General features: G+C 39.4%; 3 protein-coding genes across 3 annotated transcripts; 1 reads left to right on the forward strand and 2 right to left on the reverse strand.

Annotated features, from left to right (window-relative positions):
• Positions 1–4562: 4562 nt before the first annotated feature.
• Positions 4563–8257, reverse strand: LOC103718742 (disease resistance protein RGA2-like). The gene is made up of 2 exons (XM_008807694.4): positions 4965–8257; positions 4563–4845 (listed from the first exon to the last, which is right to left on the reverse strand). The coding sequence occupies exon 1, from the start codon at positions 8186–8188 to the stop codon at positions 5000–5002; it is 3189 nt and encodes a 1062-aa protein (XP_008805916.3). The 5' UTR covers positions 8189–8257; the 3' UTR covers positions 4563–4845; positions 4965–4999.
• A 4266-nt stretch (positions 8258–12523) lies between these two features.
• LOC103717532 (large ribosomal RNA subunit accumulation protein YCED homolog 1, chloroplastic-like) lies at positions 12524–14633 on the forward strand. The gene is made up of 2 exons (XM_008805971.4): positions 12524–13202; positions 14034–14633. Exons 1-2 carry the CDS (start codon positions 12643–12645, stop codon positions 14449–14451), a joined length of 978 nt encoding a protein of 325 aa, XP_008804193.1. The 5' UTR covers positions 12524–12642; the 3' UTR covers positions 14452–14633.
• A 3152-nt stretch (positions 14634–17785) lies between these two features.
• LOC103717522 (zinc finger CCCH domain-containing protein 32-like) lies at positions 17786–27073 on the reverse strand. Its single transcript, XM_008805952.4, has 3 exons — positions 26620–27073; positions 20429–20539; positions 17786–20213 (listed from the first exon to the last, which is right to left on the reverse strand). Exons 1-3 carry the CDS (start codon positions 26731–26733, stop codon positions 18156–18158), a joined length of 2283 nt encoding a protein of 760 aa, XP_008804174.2. The 5' UTR covers positions 26734–27073; the 3' UTR covers positions 17786–18155.
• Positions 27074–27474: the final 401 nt, after the last annotated feature.

Consider the following 27474-nt stretch of genomic DNA (forward strand, 5'->3'; position numbering starts at 1 on the left):
GGGACTAAACGCACGTATGTATGGGTTCTCACAATATTTGACCTATATATTGTTGTATTTTCAAAAAAATTGATCGCTGGCCCTCATAAATAAGTTTAAGATTGGCTTGCTTCAACAAAACGGTCGTAACTTCATCCCTGGTTGCTCCCACGTCTTGATGCCTAATGTTTTTATTTCCATCACAAAGTTGTAACATCATTCTAAGGATAATAGTTTCATAAGGAAATCCCTGTGTCAGATTTTATCACAAGTTTAATAACGTCTATATATACATCTCAAAAAGGCTCATCAGTAAATACCCAGAGAATAGGAGTTCGGTGACATAAGTTATAAACAAATGCATTCATCTTATAAACTGGGAGATGAACCGATCATTTCATCGAAGTAATGAAGCGGAAACAACAGAAACCCAAGGAGAAACAGTCCGACGAGAACTCCACATGCAACTGCAACTATCTAAAACATCATAACCATCTTAGTTTGTTCGATGCCAGACCTCTCTCACGTGCCCCAGTCTCACATGCATCCCACACATGACCAAAGACTAGCTTTTTAGACACTCACTAATTTCATCATAACACCCCAATCCCACCTTGATCCTCAGGGCGAGAGCCTTAAAGCCTTGCGACTCCTTGCGACTTCAGCATGCCATCATCTTCTTCCATGCAGACTGGCTGGTGATGTCGGACCACTACAATTCTCGACCACATAGTGTGAGGCCGGAATGGGGGTCCGGTTGGCCAGCATGAACTCGTCGCCGGTGGAGAGCTGTCGCTCATGGACTTCGAGCAGCTTGTCAAGCTTGTCCATGGCGGCCTGGGCCTCAAGGTCTCACCACATCCACGCGGGCCTTCTCCACCAGTGTCCCGCCTAGAGTTATGGCCCACGGCCTGCATACTTGGCCATGTGGTACCTCACAAGGGCACCTGATTCTGAGAATAGAGTAGGTAAACACAATTACATTCATAATAAAACTATTTTGTTAGAAGCGATTATTCTAGAATGATTTCCTATAGATCCTTGATTAGGATCTTGATTTATTTATGATTGATTGTGCCAAACTTAGTCGGCCTCCATAAAGGCTGATTGTGTCAAATTTAGTCGGCCTCCTAAAGGCTAATTGTGCCAAACTTTGTCGGCCTTGTAAAGGCTAATTGTGCCAAACTTTGTCGGCCTCCTAGTACTATATAAAGGCTGATTGTACCAAACTTATTTGGCCTCCTAGTACCATATAAAGGTTGATTGTATTATCAACTTAGTCAGCCTTTTAGTACTATATCAAGGCTACTACTGTACATTGTAATTCATAGACAAAAATATACTTCTCTTCTCTCATTCTTCTATTCTCAATATATTTTGTAAACGCCAGACCAGATGGACCGGCACGGACCAAAGTCGGCGGTCCATCTGGACACTTTGGAAGGAAGGCGATGGAGATCGGCAGCTGTTGAGTCGGTTATAATAGCCTAACAGCCGCGGTCCCCACCCCTCTGAACTTGGAGCGAGAGCTATAAAATGCCATGGAGTCCTCAGTGAAGGACTCCATCGACCACCCTCTTACCCTCCTCACCCTTTTTCCTTCTGTGCAAGGAGCCGGATCGGGAGCAGCAGCGTGGGAGGAGGAGGGACCTACTGCTCGTCACCACCTTGAGCCGCTGGAGTAGACATAGTAGTTCGCCGGGAACACTTCACGACTCCTCGGAGCTAGGTAAACCCTTAACCTTTCCTTGCATTTATGATTTATATGCTGTTAGGCTAGATCTAATCTAGCTAGGAGATGGTTAACAGAGAAAGAAGGGTAGGAAGATGAGGTAGTGGAGGGGAAGATCTCACCATGGGTGGCATCCATCCGACATTGGATCGGTTGACCGAAGGCCATCGACGGCCCATGCTGAAGAACCTTCCCCTTCCACTCGATGGTGGCTTCCCCTTTCATTAAAACCCTAGATCTAAAAATCCTAAAATGTATACCTACCTTCTGATTCATGGAAGGGTCTTTGGCTCGGGCAAATTTGATTCCCATGGGTGGAACCGGTTTGATCTCAGCCGGAAGTGGTCGGAGAAGAAGAGCCAAAGGGGATCTCCGTGGACGTCGCCGGCTCAGGCCACCGTGGATGCCATCGGGTCGATCGCAGGTGTCAGCCGCGTGTTACGCGGGCACCACCAGCTTCGGCCGGTTCTGCCGCTCCTCGATGGGTGGCCGTGCCCCATCTCCTCCACCGAAGGTGGAAGAGGAGAGCGGCCAGCCGCACCGCAGCTGCTGCAGGCTGGACCGCGGCCGCCGCAGGTGCCACCGGTTGGCCGCAACACCGCCGACTTCGGGCCGGTCTCCTCCCGAGTGCCCCTTCTGAGCTCGCCTCCTAGTTTCATGGGAGAAGAGGAGGAGGAGATCGGGAAGGGAAGAAGAAAGAAAGAGAAGAAGGTTCGGGAAGGGAGGAGAAGAAAGAAAAGAAGAAAAGAAAAAAAAAAGAAAAAGAAGAAAAGAAAAGAAAAAGAAGAAAGAAAATAAAATAAAAATTGCTGTGGGCCGAATTGTGTCTGATTCCAGAGTGGGCTTCAAATAAATTGACCTAGACCCGTATGTAATTGGGTCAGATCTGAACGTGTAATTGACCTAGACCCGAACAAGAAATTGGGTCAGATCTGAACCAGTAAGCAATTGACTCAGATCTAAACCAAAAATTGGATCAGATCTGAACCAATATGCAATTGACCCAGACCTGAACCAGAAATTGGGTCAGATCTGAACCAGTATGCAATTGGCTCAGACCTGAACCAGAATAGTGTTTAGACCCAAAATTAGACATTTGGGCCAGACCCAAACTGAGGATTTGAGTAGATCTAAATCAGAAATTGAACCAGGTTAGGGACCTAAGAGTGAAATTGAGTCCTATAGATGGGTTGTAAATTGGTTAATTAAGAAAGAATCTAAATAAATGAAGTTGAACGTGCAATTAACAAGTAATTTGATGATGTTGTTAGGTAATTGAAGAATTGGCACTCAAACCTAAGGTTGGTGGGCAAACTAAGGTAAGTAACCCTGATATAATCTTATGGTTTATCAAATACTTGTGATTACTTGATTATGAAATTGTATATGATTATTTATGTTTTTACAAAATTTGGATCAAGCATGTGTTAGCAATAGTTGTATGATTTTAATTAGATGACATTCATCATGAATATCATAATATGTCTATAAATTTATGATGATCTAGAAGTTGCACAAAAGTCAAAGTTTTCAGCATGATCAGGAATTTTATTTATCATGATGTCATTATTCATTTTTCAAGGTTTCTATGAGAAAAGATTTATGAAAAGCATGATATATTTTAAGAACTCTCATATCGCTATATATGACCCCTGCCAGTGGGTAACAGTAACTAGGCATTCGACCTTTGCCAGTGAGTAAAAGTAACTTGGTTTTACGACCCCCGCCAGTGGGTAATAGTAATTGGAAGATGACCCTGCAGTGGTAAAGGCCTCGCCGTGGAAATAAGAGCGGCCATAGCTACACTACCATTTAAGAGTACGAATTTCAAAGCATGGAATAACGGCAAAAGTTTTATGATGCATAATCATATTTATGAAGTTGCATGAATGGACATGCATAGTTTTATGACCGGTTTGATTATAGAAAATGCTTTCTTTGTTACAACTATTTGTTCTTCAAATAGTGCATTGGCATACAAAACATTATGCTTGATCTGATAAGATTATGCTTAGTTACTTACTGAACTTTATAGCTCACACCAATTTATTTATGTTTTTACAGATGAATAGGAGATGCTAGAAATAAGGAGCGTGACATGCTTTAGGGTTATGGAAAAAAAAATGAAATATTAAATGTTGCTATTTTTAGATGCTCTGTAATCAATCTTAACTGATGAAACATTTGATGACATTCCAGAATATAATTGTTCATAATTGATTTAAAGTTTTAAAGTGGCTGCGTGTTATTGTATGCTTAATTTTTCAATAGCACGGCCGTATCATGATCCGAATTCGGGGCGCGACATATTTAATGCACAAGCACAATTCTCTTCTCTCATTCTTCTATTCTCAACATATTTAATGCACAAGCTTCATAGCATCAGTCGTTATGCTTTTAAAAAGGATCTGCATTGTGGTGGATACCAGGATATGCAAATGCAATAAGTGAACGTAGATTAAATGCCACCTCATGTATTGTTTTGGCTGTTTTTCCATTCACGCACAATCAAAGAACAAGCATGAACAGAAAAGTTTGCTTCCAACGCATTCCCATATATCCGCCATCTATAGCATCGTACCACGGCATCACTTCTCTATGGTTTCCTGACCTACCAGGTGTAAGAAACCACCACCGTTGATGGCCTAGCAAAAGATCTGATAGATGAAGTAATTTGATCGCTTGAATCTCCCCATCTGCTGTAACATTGACAGGCTCTTTCAAATGCGACCAATCTTCAATCGCAAAACAATCATAGGCTAAGCAGTTTCTGCTGGAATACTCGTATCAAAATTTACGAATTCAAGCTGGTCTCCAAGATTAAGGAGAAACAAACATCAGAGACAGAATGTTTGGGAGAAATGATGATTGATTTCATATAAATTCTAAAAGTTACACTCCAGCAAATGATCATGTCATCAAAACAAGAGGAAACAGAAATTACATATGTATCAAAAACACCAGGAAACAGAAATTACAGAAGGCATGCAAAATAAAACCAAACAGAAAGGTTTAAATCAAGCGACAGAACCACGAAACGGGGGGGAGGAAAACATGAAGCGAAAGATAGGGAAAATGCTGAGCAGCCAGTGATCCGCTGTCCTCGATCAAGGAGGAAGCACGAGCAGTGGTATCTGGGGAAGGATAAGATTACCATAAGATTAGCGACATAACAGCCAGGGAGTTTAAAGGTGCTAGAGTGAAAAAAAATAGAAACAGAAACAAAAAAGTAATGGAAGGAGAAATTGATCACCTCGATAAAAGAGAGGATGCTTCCGGACGCTTGCTTTATCCATCCACTGATTCTTCTGATTCCACCACGTTGGTTTTGAAGGCGAAAGGGTCCTTGGTATACTCAATATATGAGGTTTCGTCATATGCTTCGATACTGACGTGGGGGATCCGCTGAATGATGGGCCAGTTGGGGCCGTCCTTGAGGAAGGTCTTGAGGACCGGTAGCCCGCATCCTAGTGTAAACTTTTTTAAATTTTGTAGAGCAGCTGGCGCATTTTGAAGTAGCTCCAGTAACCACTGTGAGAGGTGCTCTGTCTCTTCATCAGCATCGGTGGCGGATGTCTCCATGCCTCGGACCTCTAGGTATTGCAACTTATCAAGATTCTTCACGTGCTCCAACCTCGAACAACATTGTATATTTAGAGACTTTAATGCGGGAAGGTTGTTGATTTCTATTAGGTTGTCGGCATTATAGATATCCAATTCTTGTAAACTGGTGGCATGTCGTAGTCCTTCTGGAAGAGCTCTCAGCTTGGAACAGAACCAAAGAAGCAGCCTCTTGAGACGAGGCAGCAACTTGGAGGCTCCTCTTCTTTCTTCACCAACCCCCTCCACCATACCAAACGACCATTCTTCCCAGTTGTCCATCGAGCAAAATTCCAGCACTTCAAGCCTGAGAAATGCAGTCCCTGCTCCTGCTGATGCACGAGGGTCAAGAAATTCAGGTCCGATGGTTTTGATTGCACATGCTCCATCAATGCGAAGGTATTTCAGCTGGGGCAGCAGGCCTAGTGGTGGAAGCTGCGGACATGATTTACAATGATAGAGTTGTATGGATGTCAGGGTAGGAAAGGATTCATTCAAGGAAGGTGACATCATCCAGCTGGAAAATCCCGTACCAAAGAAGGATTTGATCCGAAGTGTTTCTAGGTTGGTGGATGGAGGAGAAAGCTCATTGTAAATCTTCTCAATTCTCCGAGTTGCAATTGCTTCTTCTGCATCTTCAAGTTGGTTGGAAGTCAGAATCAGTATCCTCAGAGAGAGAGCGTTTTTGAGTACCGGAGCTCTCACTGGTTGTGCCCTCTCCAAGTTCATTATCGACAGGAATCTCAGCTCGAACAGAGATTGTAGCTCCTCCAGATCGCACCCCTCATCATCTTGCATGCCGATCACAAATCCTTCAAGATGGTTAAGATGTATTAATTTGCCTATTCCCTTTGGTACATGACTCAATTGAGTTTCTCCTCCGAGACAAAGGCATCTTAGATTGGTCAATTTTGTGATGGCCTTAGGGAGAGAATGCAAGGACCTACAATCTGAGAGCTTCAATATCTGTAGGTTTACGAGGCATCCGATGGACTCTGGCAAATTACTGATGCCCGTCTCATCAAGATCTAAATGTCTCAGGTGCAAAAGATCTCTTATAGAGTCTGGAAGCCTCTCAAGCTGTGCGTCATTAATTGTTATGATTCGTAGAAACCTCAGTCTCTCAAAAAGTTCATTTGTCCGGGGACTCATTCGGAGCATTAGAGTCCTCAAGCACTTTTGCTGTTTTATTACATCAGGGACTTCTACTCTCTCTCCCATTGACAAGCGACGAATTTTAGTCAAGGGGTTTATGTTAGATGATTGCTCGCCTTCAAGAAAAATGCTCTCATCACGTGTCAAAAACAGAGCAAGGGAACGTAGCAGATCATGCATCTTGCACCGATTCCCAGGTAGGTCACCCCATTCACCAGGTAGGATACTCCAGTAATCATCATCATATGGCTGTAAAAGGTTCCTCTCAATTAACTCCCGATAGAAATCCTCTGCTATATCTTCCATAATTATATCTCGTTGTGCTCGATCTTCCATATGTATAAAACCTTCGGCCACCCAGTAACAAATAAGCTCATCGCAACCCATGATATAATCCTCAGGAAACAACGAGCAATAAAGAAAACACTGTTTAAGATAAGATGGTAAATTTTCATAACTCAAAAATAGAGCTCCTGGGAGTTCTTGATGAAGTTGGCTCATGGACCAAGCATCACTTTTGAGAACCTTATTCCATTCTCTGGGACTTCTATCCTTCTGCTTTAAAACCCCTGCAATGACCTTGATTGCAAGAGGAAGACCGTCACATTTTTCAACAATTTGAACCCCGATTTCTTTTAATCTAGAGATCTCCTCCTCCTCATCGTCATCACCATCTTCAAGGACTTTATTGTGGAGCAATTTCCAGCCACTGTCATTATCCATTTTATCAACTGGGTGGATCTCTGCTCTCATATTTCTAGCCACGTTTGTATCTCGAGTGGTGATCACTATCCTACCACTAGCTCTTGCACTTTTAAGGGGAGATCTAAGCAAATCCTCCCATACATCTGTCCCCCATACATCATCTAATACAATAAAGAATCTTTTCGAAAGTGCAGAGGAAAGAAGGGATACGAGCTCCGCCTTGGTTTCAGCCTCCTCAAGCTCCGCTTTGGTTTTAGCCTCCTCACTCTTTTTAACTGCACCGCTAATTATCTCTTTCAGCAATTCTGTCTCTGAAAATTTCTGAGAAACACAGGCCCATACTCGTATAGAAAAGTTCTCTTTTATCCTTTCATTATTATATATGTGACGAGCAAGAGTGGTCTTGCCTATTCCACCCATCCCAACAATCCCCAAAATTCGGTATTTTTTACTATCTTCTTTAATTAACGACTCCACGAGACTCTGGGTAGCCTCTTCAATTTGTGTCCCTACAATATCAGACTTCACCTCAATAGGATGAGTCTGGCGAGGATTTACTCCTCTCACTTGAACATAATTCTCAGTGTGATCTAGTTTAGACAATATTGATCTATCCTCATTCATCTCTTTTAGCCTGTCATTAAGTTTTCTAATTTTGCTACCAATTTCATGCCGGAACTTGATATTGCTAAAGCAAGAAAATAAACATGAGGAATGACATACCGCTGATTTAGACGTATGATCTTCACTCAATATTCTGCCCTTGGCCATACAGCGGTCGATGATATCCTCCGCATCATACATGATATCTTTCAACTCCGTCACCCATGTATTGATATTCGGATCTGCATACCTCTTCCGCTCCGCGGATTCGAGAAAGCCTCTTATCCTCTCCATCCTTCTCTGAAGCTTCTCGAGCTCATCCTTCACGCCCAGCACCATGGACATCTTTTCGGCCATGAATTCTAAAAGCTTGCCCATCAAACTTTCCACAAAGGCATCAAGGACCATTGCCATTTTCTTCTTTCTTATTTTTTGGAGGCTAGCGCAGGATGGAGGATCTCACAGTGCTCGAGAGAGCAGGTTAACTCTCAAATTCCAGGCCCCCCACCATTTATAGGACTGGCACAGGTTGGATTTGAAGGCTGGAATAAATTCAAAGTGCGGCACTGGCATTGGGTGGATTTGAAGGCTGGAATAAATTCAAAGTGCGGCACTGGCATTGGGTGGATTTGAAGGCTGGAATAAATTCAAAGTGCAGCACTGGCATTGGGTGGATTTGAAGGCTGGAATAAAGATTCAATTTAACTGTTGTTCCGAAGGGCACGTCATTCTAAAGAATTTTGGAATGGGGAAATGAAGCTGCTTCTCGTTGATGGTTGAAAATTCTGAAATATTCATGCAATCAGATGCAGCTTTCTTGCCCTAAGTATCGAAAGAAATCTTCTCCAGCCACTGATCGATTGCGCAACACCACCAAACGGACTCGTTATCAAGGCCCCAAATGTGCTGGCCCGGGATTGGGCATGTTTGATTAAGGCCTGATCAAGTTGCATCTTGCGTCCTAAAAGCAAAGGCTAAGAAGGGTCCTATAGGGTTCAGGTTTATTTTTAAATTTGGTCGATTTGAGTTCGAGCCAAATCAATATATTGGATCGACCCGCATTTATAGAACTTAATCGATTCTGCTAGACAGAAATTACAGAAGCCATTCGCAATTTTGTTTTGGCATTCATTGTCAACCTAAACTACAGGTTTTCAAAAGTAGGTCCGATCAAGTCAGGACCTGATTGGGCTGTGGGTTGAAGAAACCCATCTTCAGCCCATGTTGCTATGCCCCTTGGAGTTGCGTTGCCATTAGAAATAAGAAAAGGCTTGCTCCATTTGTTATTTGATTTCTAGCATGTTCTTGGAGGAACTAAGTTGGTATTTCCAGCAACTAAGATTAATTCCTTTATAATAAACTTGATTTAGAAAGCTATCACATTAAACAACTGCTCATCAATGTTTGTCTGGCTCCTTAAGAAGCAACACTTTATATAGAGTATTTTTTTTATATAAGATCAAACAAAACCAATATTGTTAAGATCGGGATAGAGTCATAAATCGCGGAGGGGACTAATTAATCAGATTGGATTGTGGATCGAATCGTAAACCGTAGGACTTTTCTAATTCCTTCTAGAGTTCTTTGAATATAAAAGAAATGCAAAAATTGAAATATAAGTCAATTATAAAGTAAAAGAATGAAGAATAAGAAGTCATACATACAACTAGTTTAATTTTCACCATATGGACCCATTTATTGCATGTCTGATGAAATAAATATTTTGTTTGGTTATTCAAAAAATTAATATACCATCTAACAATTCAATTATCCTTTTCAAGTAAAATATTTTAGAGGAAAACAAGGGCAAGATTTGAACATGGCCGCAAAAGTACAAACTTTATATATAGTTTCTAACTCTATGAGCTCTAATGACAGACTTATTTTATTATTCAAAAGTAGTTGGTAGGAAATAATTTAAAAACCACATAATCACATAAATTATGTAAATTGGACCCACTTATTAATTTATTATCTAATTAGCATAATCAACTTGGATATCATGATCATGATGAAAGGACTATCCATCATATGAATCTGAATCTTGTGATCCTACATTAATCCGGGTCCACGGATAGGATCCAGATCGTTGAGAGCCATTTTGATTTGAATTGTAAGATCTAGACATAAGATTTGAATCATGGAATAAAAGCATGAGTGAGGCTCAGATCATCTTCTTGCCATAAATGACAGACATTGAGATGCGGAAATGCTCCAGCTATTTTTTCTATTCTACTATTTAATATGCAACGTGGCTTCCGAATCTAAAAGTTCACATGTATTGCTTCGTAGAGGAGCTAACCGCATCCTTCAAGCCATACAAATTTTTTTCTCTAAATTCAAGAAATTCTCTTTCTAAGCTACTGTCCTTTCCTAAGCTGCATCTTGCAAGACTGAGCTATTGCTATGGTCCCATCAATTAAGGTAATAGTAATATGAACCACTCTGCAAGTAGCTCTATTTTATTATTTGTTGTTCTTTTATTTCAACCTAGTTATGACATGTTACATTCCCTTTTCTCAATATCTCTGAATGATATCTTATTCCTATTATTGTTTTCTCACTAGTTAAATCCTTTATAAAATGATCTTTACTTCCATCATTTGAAGTTTTACAAACAGAACCTCCATTACGTTGCAAGTTTCTCCAGCCTGGATAAATGTTAAGTTTTTTTCTGGAGGGGCTTTCCTTTACTGCTTAGTGGCACTGTAGTGAGGTTTCAGGTGAAGATCAATTCTTAAATTTACTCACTTTTGACATCATTTAGACCACCAACTTGCTAACAAGTGGAACCTACATGAAGTAGGGGTGGGGGCTTAGATATTAGTCCAAGGGGATAGCCAAGAGAGTTGGTAGAAAGGGGTATTCTGCTTTCGGTCAGCATGATGCACTAATGTTTGTACTTCGACTCTTAATCCAGCAGGCTTGCATAAACCCTACTAGACAAGTTTAAAATCTTCCCCTGTTAGAGAGAAACATTTGTTTCTTTGCTTGTTCTTTTTGTGGGACTATTGGTATGTATCGATGCATTAGCTAATGGTGGGAGTCTTAATATCTCTACCTTCATCGACTCAATTTACTAGAAACTTTGCTTTTGTCGCCTATTTAAACATAGCCCCATGCCCTTATTTGTTTCTCTCTAGGATGTACTTCAGGTAATATATCCGTGCCGGCTTTTCATATGCTCTTCCCTCTAGATAAAATCCAGAGAAAATTGTTTGCGAACATCGACTCTTTTTTAAACTTAGAGTCCATTGTTTTCTCTTGCTTTATTTCGCAGAGCGAAGGACAGATACATGAAGATGATGCAATCGAGAAAATGCTAAATGATCTCTCTCTGATAAAGAAATTTGAATAGAGCAGTCATGTCATGGACATCTTTAACTCTTATGCAACATCTCATATTGCTGAATAATTTCAAGGATTATATAGTGATTAATCTGCATGTATTGAATGGTACATTTGAAAGATTTTGGATAGGGATGTTGAATGAATATAGATATCTATTAGATATGAGTCATGGTCTATTATCAAACTTGTATCAACCAAATTTTGCTTTCAGTCAATTGCTTCAAGAGGCGTATAAGCATAAAGTTGGTGGCTATGAATATTTGGATGCATATTTGAATTCCATTTTGTACTTGGTTTCCTGCTTGAGCTGGCATATACATGAAATATGAAGGAATGCTTTAGTTATATGCAAACCTCAATTAAAAAAGCTACATAGCTGAAGTGACTCTCCTATTTGTCCCCAATCCTAGCTGTATGCTTCATGCCAATATGAAGGAAAATGCTTTAATTTTCAGATGAGTGTTAATTTAGCACTGCTCAAATTTGTGTATGTAACTATATCTAAATTTAATTTTGGATATTCATTCCATATTGACGTTTAATATATGTCGGTAAGACGAGCTTTGACTCTAGGCCCATGTGAAATTAAATTTGCTTCAGCAAATACTTAAATTAATTTCCAAAAGAAAAACAAGAAGTTAGATTTGGCATTGACCATTATCAAACTCGAGCTCGCTGAAGGTGCTAGCTTAGCCTGATATTCAAGTCTCTTGGTCCGTTGTATTTGAAGATTTATATTTAAATCTTTCCTTCATCGGAATTTATGTTGGCCAGGTGTTTTAGGGGTGTTTAGGCAGTGAGATACTACATAAGATGGGATAGCTTGCTTTCAAATATCTTTAGCTCTCAAATCTCCAATGAAGGCAGGATTCAGCCCTAGATTATTTGGTTCAACAATCAAGGAATTTACCAACCTGATAGTAGGCACCTTCTTGTGGATATGTTTTTATCATTAGTACAAAATAGAGATATAGATTACCGTACAAAATAAAGCTGAGCTTAATTAAAATATTGGAGCCTAGTTTGGGTATGTTCTGCAATTTTCATGAGTTAAACTTGCTCATGAACTGAACCATGTTTGTTGAATAGCTTTATCTTAGCGTCATATTATGCTGGATTATAGGACTCTTATTCGATCGACAATATTAGTGTCTGCAAGAACAGCCCAAACTCCATAAATTGAAATTTTTCTCAAGATTTAATGGTTTTATTTATTTATAGTGATTTATTTTGGTAAATTTCAAAGAGATTATGTTACCAAATTTTGAAGGTGTTCAAAAGTATAAAGAAGCTAGGCTTTTTGTTGATTAATCCTGACTTCAGTAATCAAAAAGACCTCCAAAGCCGAGTTTGGGTTTGGCAGTAAAATGGCTATTTGCTGTGTGGCCAGAACATGATACCCAATCCACCATCACCCCCATCCTTACACACCCCCAACTCCTCCAGTCCCCGGACCACAAACCCTAACTAAACCCTAATAAACTTCTCTCACCCAAATAACAAAGAAACAGACCCCCATGGCCCTCCTCTTCCCTTCTTCTTCTCTTCTTCCTCCCCCTCTCCTACAAACCATCAGAACCACTCCCCACGTTCCCAATTCCACGCTCTCCCCTTCCATTCCAAACCCTAAACGCCCCTTCCCTTCTCTCACCTCAAAATCCCCACTAATTCCCTCCCGAGTTCTCCTCAAAAACCCCTTGTTTCTCCAAAAAGCGTCGTCTTTCACCTTCTCCGAGACCACCGACTTCACCGCCACCGCTGATGGCGTTGGCGACGAGGACGAGGACCTCGCCAGTTCGCCGTGGGAGGGGGCGGTGGTTTACCGGCGAGACGCCTCGGCTACACATCTGGAGTACTCCACCACCCTCGAACGGCTCGGCCTCCGCAAGCTCTCCTCCGGGCTCTCCCGGTCCCGGGCGTCGGCTATGGGGATCCGGCTGCCGGCCAGGAGGGGAAAGGAGGCGCCTTTTGGCGATGCAGAGACGCCCGTGCTCCTCTCCGTTGACGTCACGAGGAGGAAGCGGAGGCTGAAGCTGGATGGGATCGTGAGGACTGTCATCACCCTTTGTTGCAATAGGTGAGTGCTTCTGCTAGTAGAAATGGTAATTTTTTTAACGATGTTTTCTGATATAATCATTTTTTCTTCTGATAATCCACTAGGTTAGAATTAGTTGAGGATTGAAACAAAGGTACCATTTTTAGGATTCCTCGATTCTTTCTTGTAGAAACAAATTTCTAATTTAAAAGAATTACGAATTGGTTCTACAATTGTTGATTAACTTTGACAACATTTCGACAGAGTATGTGAAGATCATCTCAACCGAATTCCGCAATTTAAGAGCATCTCATCAGGGTATATGCAAAATTAAAAATCATACCTTGATTTCGGAATCATTTTTTTAGAGTCAATCTGGGGTCATATTAAGGTGGAGGGTGGAATAGAATAACCTGTTTTACATGATTACTTGGGGAGCATCCCCTGAAATTTGAATGGGGTGATATGCCAAATATTTTCCACTTCTTTGGACCTGCAGGCTACAATTCATACGAGTAAATGAGTCTAGCCGTCTGTCAAACATTTGAGGAATTCGCTTCAAATTCATCCAGTATTTTGGTCGATTTTTGGCGAAGATAACCGACTGCTTGACATTTCATTGCCGAGGTTTCCATCAAAAAAGTAAAAGCGCATCATTGCTGGTGTTGGTTTTTGAAATAGGAGGATTAAGTAACGGACACAATTTCTATACTAGAATTTCAGACATATCTGTCTTCTTTGAATCTTGTTCTGTTTGCTGCTTCTCTCATAACAAATTATTCAAATAATCTGTCTGATTTCAGACCCTAAATGCCTGCTATTGGTCTTCTTGCAATATATGATGCATGCTTGATTTTTATACTTCTATTCCAGGTGTGCTGAACCAGCAGCTGAGTGTGTATTCTCAAATTTCACACTTTTGCTGACCGAGGATCCTATAGAGGAACCTGATGTAATCAATCTGGGAGTAATCTATGGAGAAGACAAAGCCAAAACCTCTGCCGAAAGCAGCCGCAATGAAGAAGAAGATGATGAGAAACAGATAGACTTGGATGACCGGCTCTACTTCCCTGCTGAAAAAGAAGAAATTGATTTATCCAAACACATAAGGGACATTGTGCATGTAGAGATAACAATAAATGCAATATGTGATGCAAATTGCAAAGGTCTCTGTCTCAAATGTGGCACAAATCTTAATAAGAGAAAATGCAATTGCAAAGAAGTTGAGCAGGACAAGGGCAGAGAATATGGACCTCTCAAGGGCTTGAAAAGGCAAATGGAGCAAGGATAATTGTTATGTTGCTGATGTTACTCTCTGGGAGCAGTTTTGTCATATATCTAGCATCTGAGGTGAGGAGACCATATGTACCTGAAGCAATTCATGGTGATGGTAATCTCCTAAAAAATGTTCTTGTACTGACATTCATTGCTTTTGGCTAATCAACTCAAGCTCAAAATATTATAGAAAGGAAATAACAGGGCTCTATGATATGCATAATTCTATATCAGTCTAAACTTACTGAAATCTTTTAATACACCCTTGGATAATTGCAATTCTATATTAATGACGTGAATTTGAAAAATAAGGTTCGAGTCCCTCGGGAAGAATTTTGTAGTTCATAGGTTCTACTATATGCTATTATGCTATGCTTGAGTATAATCTTTAGAAATTCGTATCGAGTCCTGTAGTTGGAAAAATCCATCTTGAATATGAAAAGAAAATTAAGTATGAATGTGCGGATGTTTTGGAGTTTGAAAGAAAATCGAGTTAAAAGTCACTATATAATTTAAATAGAACACCCAAGTGCATATTTTATGATGAAGAGAACCATATTTGAGTGTAGTATTTCAAGAAGGCCTCAGACAAAATATTACCGTTTTTTTGTGTATAGTTTTTTTTCCGAAAGCAACAGGCGCAAAGTACTTGAAGAAAGGAGAAGTACAAGGAAAGAAATTTAAAAAAAAAAAGATAACAGAGATGAAGTTTGTTCTTTAACTTGTCAATTACAAGCAATATTGCATAGACACGGATACGAGAATCAGATTTAGATAGAAGTCTCATTATGTAACCCAGCAAGAATAAAACAAAAAGAAATAGATATATGTAGAAAAAATAATAATAATTAAATTTTATGTTTAATTTTAATTTGCATAAAAGAAAATACTACAAAATGGTATTTTTGTTAAGGTTTTTCGCTGTGCTTTTCAAACTCCAAAATATTTTACAAAGTTATTTGAATATCTATATCCTTGACCAAGAAAGCCAATGTTATGGTGGGTTGAACGTAAAATTATCCATCTATCCATAAAAGCAGGAAAGAAAGAAAGAAGAAGCTGAGCATCCAAGTGTGACTTGGATATGTACTCGAAATGTATTCTTGAGCCGGCTATAAATGTTCATGTAACACAAATTACAAGTGAATAAAATATGATAATTATATTTAACGTTGCCTAGATTCTAAGATCTTAATTGTATATGGTAAAACGATGCAAATAATGCTTTAATTTTAGCGGTTATGGTAGGAATGGTCCTGGTCAAGTTGTCAGGGACGAAGACCGTTGCTCCAATACTACGAGAAACCTGGTCAAAAGCTGATCACATGAGAGAGAAAGGGGAAGTAGACGAGTGGAAGCGAATGCAAAGACATGAAGGGAACCCCAACTAATACCACATGATCGAAGGAAAAAAGAAATCCTATTGCGTAGGTGTCTTCCCTCCTTTAAATTCTCATCCATGTACATGCATGAATTAATCCGTGCCATCAATATTCGTTTATTTATGGCACTAATTGAGAACCTTGCATAGCTTGTTACTTAATTCAACAATAAATCCCATCTTCCCAAGCTTCTACGTCACCTTTGAGTTCTACTTATCGCCAATGGCAGCGGAGTCCTCGTGAAGATGGAGAACCATACCCTCTTTTGGACTCCTTGTATTGTCAACCGTTCAACTCTGCTCCCATTATTTCTTCTCCTCTAGTTCCTCCATCACCTTTCTCCTGACTAGCTATTTAGCAGCTGATTCTTTGGTAGTCATTTCCCATATCTTTGTTCCATTCCTTAGTTTTCCCTCGTTTTACAACTGTTATAGATCGGTAAAAAGATATCAGATGGGCATGGAAGAGCTAGAAGAAGAAAAGAAAAATGCGGTCTTGCCGCAGCGTCCCGGCGATAGGGGTGCATGCGATCGGATTGAGAAGGTGGCTTCGGTGGTCGCATGGACTCCTGCGGCGGAGCTTTTCCTGAGGCAAATAATGCTTGGGAACAAAGATTTTGAGTTCATGAATCCTGAGAGTGTGTATTATGCTTACTACCGGTTTCGTGTTGAGGTGCTGCGACGGCGACCATGCCGACTCTACCGCCTCAGAGGATGATTATACTTCAGATTCTACTGTGCTGAATTAGGTCATGTTCTCATTTGATAGGGTCCTGTGGCTTTTATCACTCGAATACATGAGTATGTCTTCTAGTTTGTTCCATCATTATTTTTTTCTTTGGCGAAAAGTTTATTGAGATAATTTAAATTTATCAATGGTTCAATCTTGATGCTGTTAGGAGTTGGTTCAATTGTTTTGTGCAGCGCATGCATGTGCTTCTTCCCCTCTCGTTTTATTTCCTTGAATTGCTGAGGTTTCTGTTCGCACTTGCATGGATCAAGCAGGAAACTAGAGGTTAAAGAGGACCTATGATTTCATAAAATCTTTATGTTAAAATAGAACCCTACATTGGCGAAATGTTATTTAGAAAATGTTCTTATAGCAATACAAAGGTTCATCTGATATGATTGGAGCAGAAGATGAAGTTTAGAGAATATTTTCCTGAAAAATGGTCTGAAATTATTTAGTGTAGTTGTACAATTGGAAGCTACAATGCACTGCCAAGCTTTCGTTTTTTGAGGCAAGGGTCCTGGTTGAGATTAAAAGGTTAGAAATGACCATTGCTCTAATACTTATCTTGTGTGTTGCTAGAAATGAAAATTGTGAGTTAGCTGTTAGGAAGTATCACTGGATTATTTGAAGTTAGAAGTCTCTTAAGATTATCAGTCTGAAACATTCATGATTGATGAAGTTGCCACGGGTGCCGGCAGATCGAGTTTGGGCATGTTCAGCAAATCGTTACCCAAATCCAAAATGTGTTAGGCCCAAACTAACACCCTTGTTTAAGTTGCCACATTGGCCCATCTTTTAAAATTGTTTTAATACACCCAAATTGCTGCATCATGAACACTGAAATAACAAAAAAAAAAAACCACCGAGGTGGTAGCACAGTAAAAACAGGGCTTTGATTCCACCAGAGCGGCACAAGTTCGAAATGCGCGGGCGTCGATTCAATGCGAGGACTGGATGCCCTCCGCCTGGTTTGCCCGGTGGAGTCGCTATCTGGTCTACCGTTACGTAGATAGTGCTGGTGTGACGTACTCACACAGAGATAGGGCTGCCATGCTGGTGGAACTCTGCCACGGGTGAAGAAGGTATGAGTAAAAAATGTTCTACCCGCATCGAACACTCTCCAGCGGAAAGGAAGCCCAATAGGGGTTGCTACGCGGGTGAGGTTCTCCTCACCCCCCTCTTTCCTTCCCCTAAGCAAAAAAAAAAGAAAAAGAAAAAAAAAAAGAAGCTCCTGCATAAGCAACAGAAATGAGACTTTTGAGAGGCTGGAAAACACCCAGATTGTGTGTTTCGTTACATTATCCATTTGATTCATTGAGAAACAAAATAAATATCTGTAAATTGTTAGGCAACTAATACAGCATAAGGTTCTAATAAGGCCAGATCAAAAGACTGCAAAGCCAACAAGTCTTGCATTTTTTTTTGGGTCAACTTATAGACTATCACAACCTACCATCTTCCATCTCCTACCGCCGCCGTACCAGAAAGATTTTTCTTCTGAAAAACATCTAGCGCCAACATCAATCTCCAAAAGATTCAAACATTAAAGGACTGAGGCCTCCTCAAGCACAGCAAAACAAGCAAAACCAGTCTCCAACTTACACTCTCAAGAAAACATGACCCCAACCTTCTTGGCAAAGTCATCCTCATCATCCAACTCATCTTCATCCTCCTGGTATACATTCTCATCATCATCAGTTTTCAGGTTCCCACCCTCATCCGCCTCATAATCAGACTCTCCATATCTTTGGTCATAGTTTTCCAGCTCTTGATCTTCCATAGCATCCACTTCCATGCGATCTTTTTCAAGCATATCTTTTTTAGCTGAAGAACGACCGTCAAGGATTGATCCCTCCTCTTCTCCACGGCTTGGACCCTCTTCTTCTTCTCCTTCCTCAGCTCTTCCATCATGGTGTTCAAGTCTGGTGAAGGTGTCACTGACATCCTTCTTAGCTTCTACTGGAGGAATGGACTGCACATCTGATGAAGCAGCTGAAACAGAACCATCTTTTGCAACTTCTCCATCTCCTCGATTATTTTCATCTCCACTGCTGGAAATTGCGCCATTTCCCGATGCTGCCCCTCTTTTTCTCTTAAGAATGATGCTCAGTGGCTTTGGACCTTCAAATGAGAGAGAATCTTCAGAATCACGAATCCGGGCTGCTTTGGTAGCCTTCACCTTATTCAGGTCTGGAGAGGCGGTAGCACTTGTACTCTTGGTTGATGGCTCTTGAGAATTCTCCATAACTTTTGCACCTTTCAGCTCTGCAAGGCTCTTTGGACCAGCAAAATCTAGGAAGTTTCCATCATCTCTTCTAGTTGGCTTTACTCCAGTACTCCTTGAATCTGCAGCGAACTCCTCATATGATCTTCCTCTTACTCTTTCCTGACGCCTCCCCAGATAATTTATTGGCCTGGGTGGTGACAATCTGCCATGAGGTCTTCCTCTGTGTCTGTCATTCTCAGATCGCAAATCAGTTGCAATGTCAGGTGAAGACCTCCCAGGGAGCGTTATTCTTCCTCGCAGGCGAGTACTTATGGAGCTTTCCCGAGGAATTCGTCTTTGATTTCTACGGGAATGATGACCACGATCTCTCCCCTCAATATAATGATCATCACTCCGATAGGGCTCACTACAGCCATCAGGGCTCACAGCTGATCTTGAACTATTTAGTCTTCTTTGCTTCAATAGTCGGTGGCGCAAATCTGATCCATCCCTCTCATCATAATCGGTCTCCCTCCGTGAAACACTCCTTTCAAACAATGATCTTTCCAAAATCCTCTCAGAAGAAGCCCTGCATGGTTCCCAGCCATAGGAATCGTGAACCTCTCCATACCGATCATACTCACTCACCCCATTGTACCGATCTCTTTCAAATGTGTTTCCAGATTCATAATCATCATGGCGGTAGTCATATTCATCTATGGGATTCTGGTTCCTTCCACCTTGAACAGATGCTCTTCCAAAGTTGCCTTCATTGTGAAAGTAACCAGACTCTTCAATTTCGTCATCCACAAGAACGTCAAAACCAGGAGAAGATTCCACCAAGAACTCATCAGTCTCCCTACCATTCTGAGGTCGATCACCCGAAGGCTGAACCTGATGATCTCGAGGCCTGCTTACAGCATAGGCACTGCTGACAGGAAATTGGTTCTGCTGCATTCCATAGAGCTCATCATCCGTTGAATGAGGTGGCACACTTTTCTTTATTGTTGGAACATTGCTAGGCCCACTCTCAGCTTTAGTAACAGGTTTTACTGAGGCAGGTGGTACTTGAACTGGCTTATTAACACTGACTTTTGGCTTATCAACACTTACTTTGGGGACATACGGTTGAGAAGGGACATTCAGTTGACTAGGGATGTTCTGCTGTGTAGTGCAGTCCTTGATAACCCACGAATCCTCTGGTGGTTCAGTAGGAGTTGTAGAAACCTTGGACACCTGCTGTGAAACAGGATTACCAGATGTCTGCGGTCCATGCATGAAAGGGCACTTTTCACCTTTTAAACAGTGTCCCTTTTGAAAATAATAGCACGACACATTTTGCTTATTCATAGCATAAGGAGCATGCCATTTGGGGCTTTGTGCTGCTGCAACAGTTTGTGACGGAGGTTGGGCTGGTCCTGCAGAAGGCCCTGGAGTCCCAAACAGGCCATCAAGTGGCTGAAGAAAGAACAGAAAAAATAAGTTCTTCATTCAAACACAAGAGCACATTCACACACACAACCACTTCCACATGAAACAACAAAAATAGCTTTCATTGTTCCCACACCGATGTCATGCAAGATTTGCATCGAAATGTCTGTAAATGTGTGTAGTCATGTGTGTGCATAGGTGTGAACAAAGTATTTATGCAAATGGACAGAGCAGAGACTTACCGGATGCCTGAACAAACATTTTGGATTCAAGCAATTACCATTCAACCAGTACCAGCAATCCCTGGGGTTGATTCTGGCACCCTCACTATGCCGATACTCGCATTCATTTCCCTGTAAAAAGAAAAGAAAAATGTTATGTTAATTATTATTGAAACTTAAACAAAAAATATCTGACAACATGCTATGAACATAAAATATGTGCCAAGGGAAGTCTACCATAGACAAGACAAGAACTTGCATTTCCATGGACAAGGAAAATCAAAAGTGAAATACAGCTACTATTAATAATGAATCAGAAAACTATGAGCATTTGCTACAAAAATATAAAGATCAGTCTGGCAATAAACCAGTCCAATTTAGCATAGTTGAGAACTGGTCACCATGCTGCTCTCAGCCTAGCTGGAAAATTCCCGCACATAAGTCTAGCTCTACCAAAAATCATTAACCTCAAGGCTTACTCAGCTTCTTGTGGAGCTGATTTGATAGCAGTCAGTTTCACCTCAGCTCGCTGAAAAATGAAGTTTCAAGTCAATCCTCATGAGGAATCAGCATCACTATGATCCTCCAAGATGTCATTGATTTACACAAGCTCATTATTCACCTTTCAGTACTCTGCCCCTTCTCCACACCCCCACCCCTTCCTAACAAAAAATAGAACAAGGACATCACTTAAACATCACATAGAAAATCAAATTAGAAGACTCCTCTTCCAAATGTCATTAGCTGGGATCTCATGTGATTAAAGCACAATGATCTGGATCTAGCATCTTTCAAGAAATCAGGCCATTGCAACTAAAAGCTACAGAAATTTGAACGATAGGCCTTAGTGCCAAATTCAACCAAGTTATCTGGTCTAACCAAACCATTGTACAAGAAATTTTGGGGCTCCCTCATCATGGAGCAGGGCTAAGATCACATCAACAAACTGGTCTGAATTGATCCAACTACAAGGTTTGCTTTGACCACCAAACCGGAGTCCACAGTATCTGAAATTGAGCTATGGAGACCAGGCCAGCACATGGTCCTAGTTACCTGAGCCACGCGCAGCACATACAGATGTTAAATCGTCGACCAACAAACTGACATAGTTTGGCCATACCGGTACTCTAAGAGGTCACATAGTCCATTTGGATTTGACATTGAAACTAATGCAAACTAGTGGGCTTGATTCCGTAACCCTAAATATAGACCTAGTGTAGTAACTTGCTCAGGATAATCCATATTAGTAGTATCTTGAATTTACAATCAAGTAACAATGGCCTCTGTTGACCATTTGAACCTCCCCTGGAGCCAATTCTGATATTCTCACTCTGAGACCCTTGCTCCCTGAATGATCCTCTGTTAGGCTCTTTCTTTTGTACCACAATCCAAAGACACATGATGAAAATTAACTATAATCTCCAAGAAATAACAACCCCCTTTAATAGTTGTTTTCTAGGATTTCTAGTTGGATTCCACACTCCCAAGATGGACATGACCTGGATTTTTTGAACCCATGACAACTAAAGAATGAAATGGAATAAATTGCCCCACACAACTAAAACTTGATGATTCCTCACAACTGAATTTTTCAATTTGATCTTGCATTCCCAGACTTTAACCCAAAATAGTTGGGAAAGGCTGGATGTTTATGGTCATCTTGCATTCCAAGCTAGTACCCCGTCATTCATTGCACCTCCTTGATAGTTGATAAATGAATACAAATAGCTGCTGCACGAGTTAAGCATAGAGATCCATATATAGATGATAAAAGGGCAACAATATAATAGTAGGAAAGCCCATAACTTTCTAAAATGGCTAGATAAAACCAAATTGAAGTACCTTATAGTTACATATTGGAAACTTCCTAATGATTATCAACAAAGAGTTCATAAAAGGCAATGTTAAATTGCAGGGAGGGGGAGGGTACATTGCAGCATTTTCATGAAAAACATATCAAGTAACATGTCTTTTCATCATCTCTCACAAATCAAAATAAATTTATTACATCATGCACTTACAAGAACTCGACTATGGTAACATGGTACATGCGACTAATAACTTACACTAAGCGACTTAGGAGACCATACAGATGATTAATACAAACTTTGCAGTCCTATAACGCTCCAGTATTTATGGCACTTAATTCATGCATATATATATATATATAAAGATTAAGAATTGCGGAAGGCATCAATGAAAGATTTTAACAATCATAGCAGATGATATTATATGACACTATGAAACATTGAGTAATAACAATCCTAAGTTCATTGAATGTGCAAATGCAATGCAAGAGATGCTATTCCTTCACTTTCTTAAATTTTCCTATCATATAGGGCTGAAAAAGAATCAATACAGATTGGGTATTAGTATATCCATATTTTTATCCATATTTTTCAACAAATATGAATACTGATGCAAATATTAAAAGGATATATGATTAGCATCCATATTTACTCTAAATTGATACATATATGAATTAGAAATTAAGTATATCCCTATTTGTTCTGAATGGATATGGATATAAGTCAAATATTTAATTATATCCATATTTTTCTATCCAAATACGGATATAAGTCAAATATTGTTTTATTATAAATCGGGCTTTTAATAGGATACATTAATGAAAATTAACATAAATTATTTGATCATAATAGATGGGAATAGAATTCACTATGTAGAATACACGCAACAAACATGTAACTAAGGATCTAAGGTATAATTATTAAATCAGCACAGAAAGTGACCTGGTCAAGTGTCCAAGTCACTAGTCCAACCAGATTTATATTAAAAATATTAAAATCAAAATTATTTAACATAAAAATATAATAAAATATTTTTTTCAACAAATACTATCATTACTCTTTAATTACAGTATAAATAAAAAATAATCATGAATTACACTTCTATAGAGAGCTTGTAAGAAAAATAATCATGAATACATTAAAGCTATTAATATTTTTAAATATTTAAGCAATAAAGATTTGAAAATATCATAAAAATAAAATAAAGCCCATTCATTTTTCATTTTATCAAAGATAAAAGGATTTATTTTATAAAAATAATGATTAAAATACAAAATATCACAATATACATCTATTATTTAATGACCTAAATGCATATGAATAAGTAAAATAACTACCTGTATAGAATAGAAACATGTTGTAGCTTGGTAGTTGAGTACTTGTCATCCAAGTGAAAAGTCAATAGTTCGAATTCTGGATGTAACTGTTTATCTAGAGAACTTTTTAACCAGATATCTAGATTCAAATCCAAACAATATTTAAAATCAACATTTTGAGCCACATCTGGCAAGATTTATAAGTAGATATCCAAATCCATATCCCAATTTTCCACCCAAATCCGATCTGTATCGGAAACAAAAATGGATAGAGTCGGATTTTATCCAACCCATTTCAACCCTACTATCATGAATAAGCATCAGGATAATGTAGCTACACATAAAACCTCAAGCGCCACCATCAAACATCACATTAAACTGATGTCCCATTTTTTTGAAGCATTCATTTCTTACTAAAAATGTCCGCAGTCTGCACTTTATTTAGAAACAAAAAATGAGTTACAAGGCAGCAATAAGCACCTAATGGATTAGAATGACAAAGAAAGTTGGATGTAGTTTTTCAAGTAAGGACAATGAGCGTAATGTCTTTTGCCATAGACGAACATACTTTTTATAATTTTACAATAAATGACGATCTGCATGATTATACCAAATGTAGGAAGTTTCCAATTATAGTAAAAAAAATGTCAAAAATGAAAAGCAGGCTATATGTAGGGGCTAAGAAAAGTCGGGATAGTTTTTGTTAAAGATCTCATGTCTACATTAGATTAAGGTCCCGAGCTTGCAGAGAATTAATTACAAAAAAGATTAACAGAAAAACAACTTGAGGAAGATAAGCTAAATTAGTTGTGTCAAGACATTCATTTATAAGAATTAGTTTGAAGAATAGATCAAAAAAAATTTGATTTGTCAGGAAAAGCCAGAACATGTTCTAATGCACAAATCAGATCACATTAATTTGACTTTGCATGATCTATTCACAATAAAACTTGTGAGAATTCATATACTGCCAACAAAGTTCAACACCATACAAGTTTAAAGAAGGGTCATCATCTTGTACGAGTCCTAAGTTATAACAATCAAGAATGTTCTCAGGAATATTATGCTGTGTTGCCGTAGTCTTGTTCCAATAGATTGGTGAAAGACCAACTATTACTAAAGTTGTACCGGAAAAATAGACCCTTAATAAATTGAACCAGAAGTTTAAAAAAAATGTTGAATACTTAGAAGCAACCGATCCAAAACCAATAGAGAAACAAATACCACAAATTTTCTTTTCTATTAAAAGAAGACAAGAGAGAGAGAGAGAGAGAGAAAGAAAACTAACTTGAGAAGAGATCACGTCTATCGAAACACGTGTGTGTGTGTGAGAGAGAGAGAGAGCAAGAGTGTAGGGGGGGGGGGATGGGGGAGAGAGAGAGTGAGAGAACGAAAGGGAGGGAAGGAGAGATTCACCAAAACTTTATGCCTCAGACAAGTCTTCTAAATGTTCATGCATACACACTGCCAGCCAAAATTGATGGAAGATGTTGAAGGCAATTGATGAGATGGACACTTTTAACATGAGCAACTTCAAAGGACGAAATCAATAGAAGGTCTATTTGCTCGCAAAATAAGAAAAATTAGAATACATATGAAATAGCACATGGATAGCCACAAAACATAGCAAGAAATGATGATGCAATAGTTGAAATTGACAACGACATTAAGAATGGGTTTGACTTGTCTTGTTTGCCAAGCTTGGTGTCACCCTTAGTTTCCAGAATTAAGTGGGTGTGAGAGCAAATATAGATGCAAGTGTAGGGAAGCAGATACGTTAGATACAATTGACTGAAGTGCTTAGGAAGCAAGTGCATATGAGTTTCGGGATAGACTGTGAAGCACAGAAGCAGGTATGTTACCCTAGTTAGAAGCTTCCTGCTAACAAGGTTACACCTAGACTCTTATGTCTAGCTTCTAATCGCCTACAAAGAAGCAAGTCACGTGCTTGAAATCAAGTGATATCATGAATCACCAATAGGTTAGCACTCAACCAAGAAACACTTTCAAAATTTTTACATACAAGATGGAAAACCTTGGAAACTTTAACAAAATAACATCTCTTCATATTTATATTTTTTTGAGATTTTAAATTAATGAAAACAATAACTGTGTTTAACTATATCTCCTGCATGCTCCTATTTCTCCTCACTCTCCTCATTCAAAACTAGAGACTTGGACACATATTTAGATCCTACCCTCAAATTCATGTCCGTGCAGCCTCAAATCCATGTCCCAACAGAACTGGCCCACGAGGAGCCGATCAGAACAATAAAATAGTGCACAAATAAGGCTTAGCGAGTTTAAGCAAATAAACGGCTCCATGTCATGCTGTGCAGGCATAAAGTTTTCCATGATATGCCCATAAAAAGACATACTTTGTCATCACATGTACAATAGTCGCGCTTCACACAATAATTCAAAAATATGAGAACATAAATTTCCAAGAATCATGATATTGCATGAATACATGGGGTACATGTTCTTGCAAGCATTCAACGGGGATACAATCAATGTCCGATTTCTGATTAATAATGGATCAGAAACCAATACTTTAAGATCAGACATGTTAATAGGATAACAACCCAAACAAGACTATGTGCAATAGATGATGATAAGTTTTTCCAAATTGTGAACTTTAAGCACCTTGCCAAAACAGTAACTATGAAATTTATCATCAAGTAACGTTTGCAAAACATGACTCTATACTCTACACAGAAGCAAGCTCAGAAGGAGAATCAATCAAGCAGATTACAGGAAAAACAATATGGTATTAAAATCAGTTCGAACAATTTTTGAAAACCAAAGATAAGAATAACCAAAGACATGTCGCAAAGGCTGATCTGACTTTTCTCAAGCGATCACTTAAGCCAATCATACACTCTAAAATCCAATCTAGGGCATCACTTCCCAAGATTCAAGCACAAGAATCCGAACAACTAAAAAACAAAAAACATCAAATTCAACCCAAATCAATCCATCTAAACTCAAGCCAGCAGAATCAAGATAGCACTAAAAGAACACTATACAAAAAAGATCAATCGAACTCTAACATAACAAAAACCAAGAGATTAAATAATACAGGCACCTTTTTGCAGGTCAATGGCGACGCCAGGAAGTACACACAATCGGTGTTCCTCTTCACCGCCTCCTCCTCGGCCGTCAATGGGTGGATCCCCTCCCGCCCGCCACCGCTCTCCATCCCCCTTCCCCTCTAATCACCTTCCACAAAAGAAACAAACTATAGGACCAAAGATCAAGCTGCCCCAAGGCGATCGAAGACGGAGATCGAGGCGTAAAAATCCACAGATTAGGGCAGAGAACGGGAGACGAAAAGAGGAACTGATCTAACGACTAGATCGACACATGGTACGAGAGGGTGGGAGAAGAGATTGGGGATAAGAAATCGCAGGGAGAAGGGTTTTAATTTATAGAACTTGTCATGAATCAATGAGGGTTTTCGAGCTTTTCTAGCTGGGCTCGCGTGAGCCCTTCTTCCTCCAAAAGAATGCTCGCGTTTGGTCCCCTTTTACCTCCTCATCGCCAGGGCTTGCTTGGGGCTTTAGATTCTCCGGAAACAGCCTTCCTGTATCTAATTTTAACCCTTATGCCACTCTGAGTAAATAATTTTGAAATGGATAAGGTAAAGAGGAGTGTAGTTTTGTTATTAAGAGAGCATTTAGCATGGAACATCTTTGGTAAGTGATCTTAAGTATCTAAAAATTTTTAATCACTCAAATATAGCATAACAACTATAGTAATCTTAAACCATAAAAAAAATAAAAAAAATAAAGAATAAAACAAAAAAAGTAAATAGAAAAAAATAAATAGAAGATAGAAGAGTGTCTATTCCAAATGAACAAATTCAAACTCGAAAGAAATCTTTCTAATTCTCGAAGAACGAGGAACAAAGAAATTGATTGAGAAAGATTTTTTATTCTTA

Source organism: Phoenix dactylifera, chromosome 17 (genome assembly GCF_009389715.1).
Source record: "Phoenix dactylifera cultivar Barhee BC4 chromosome 17, palm_55x_up_171113_PBpolish2nd_filt_p, whole genome shotgun sequence".
Taxonomy (NCBI): Eukaryota; Viridiplantae; Streptophyta; class Magnoliopsida; order Arecales; family Arecaceae; genus Phoenix; species Phoenix dactylifera.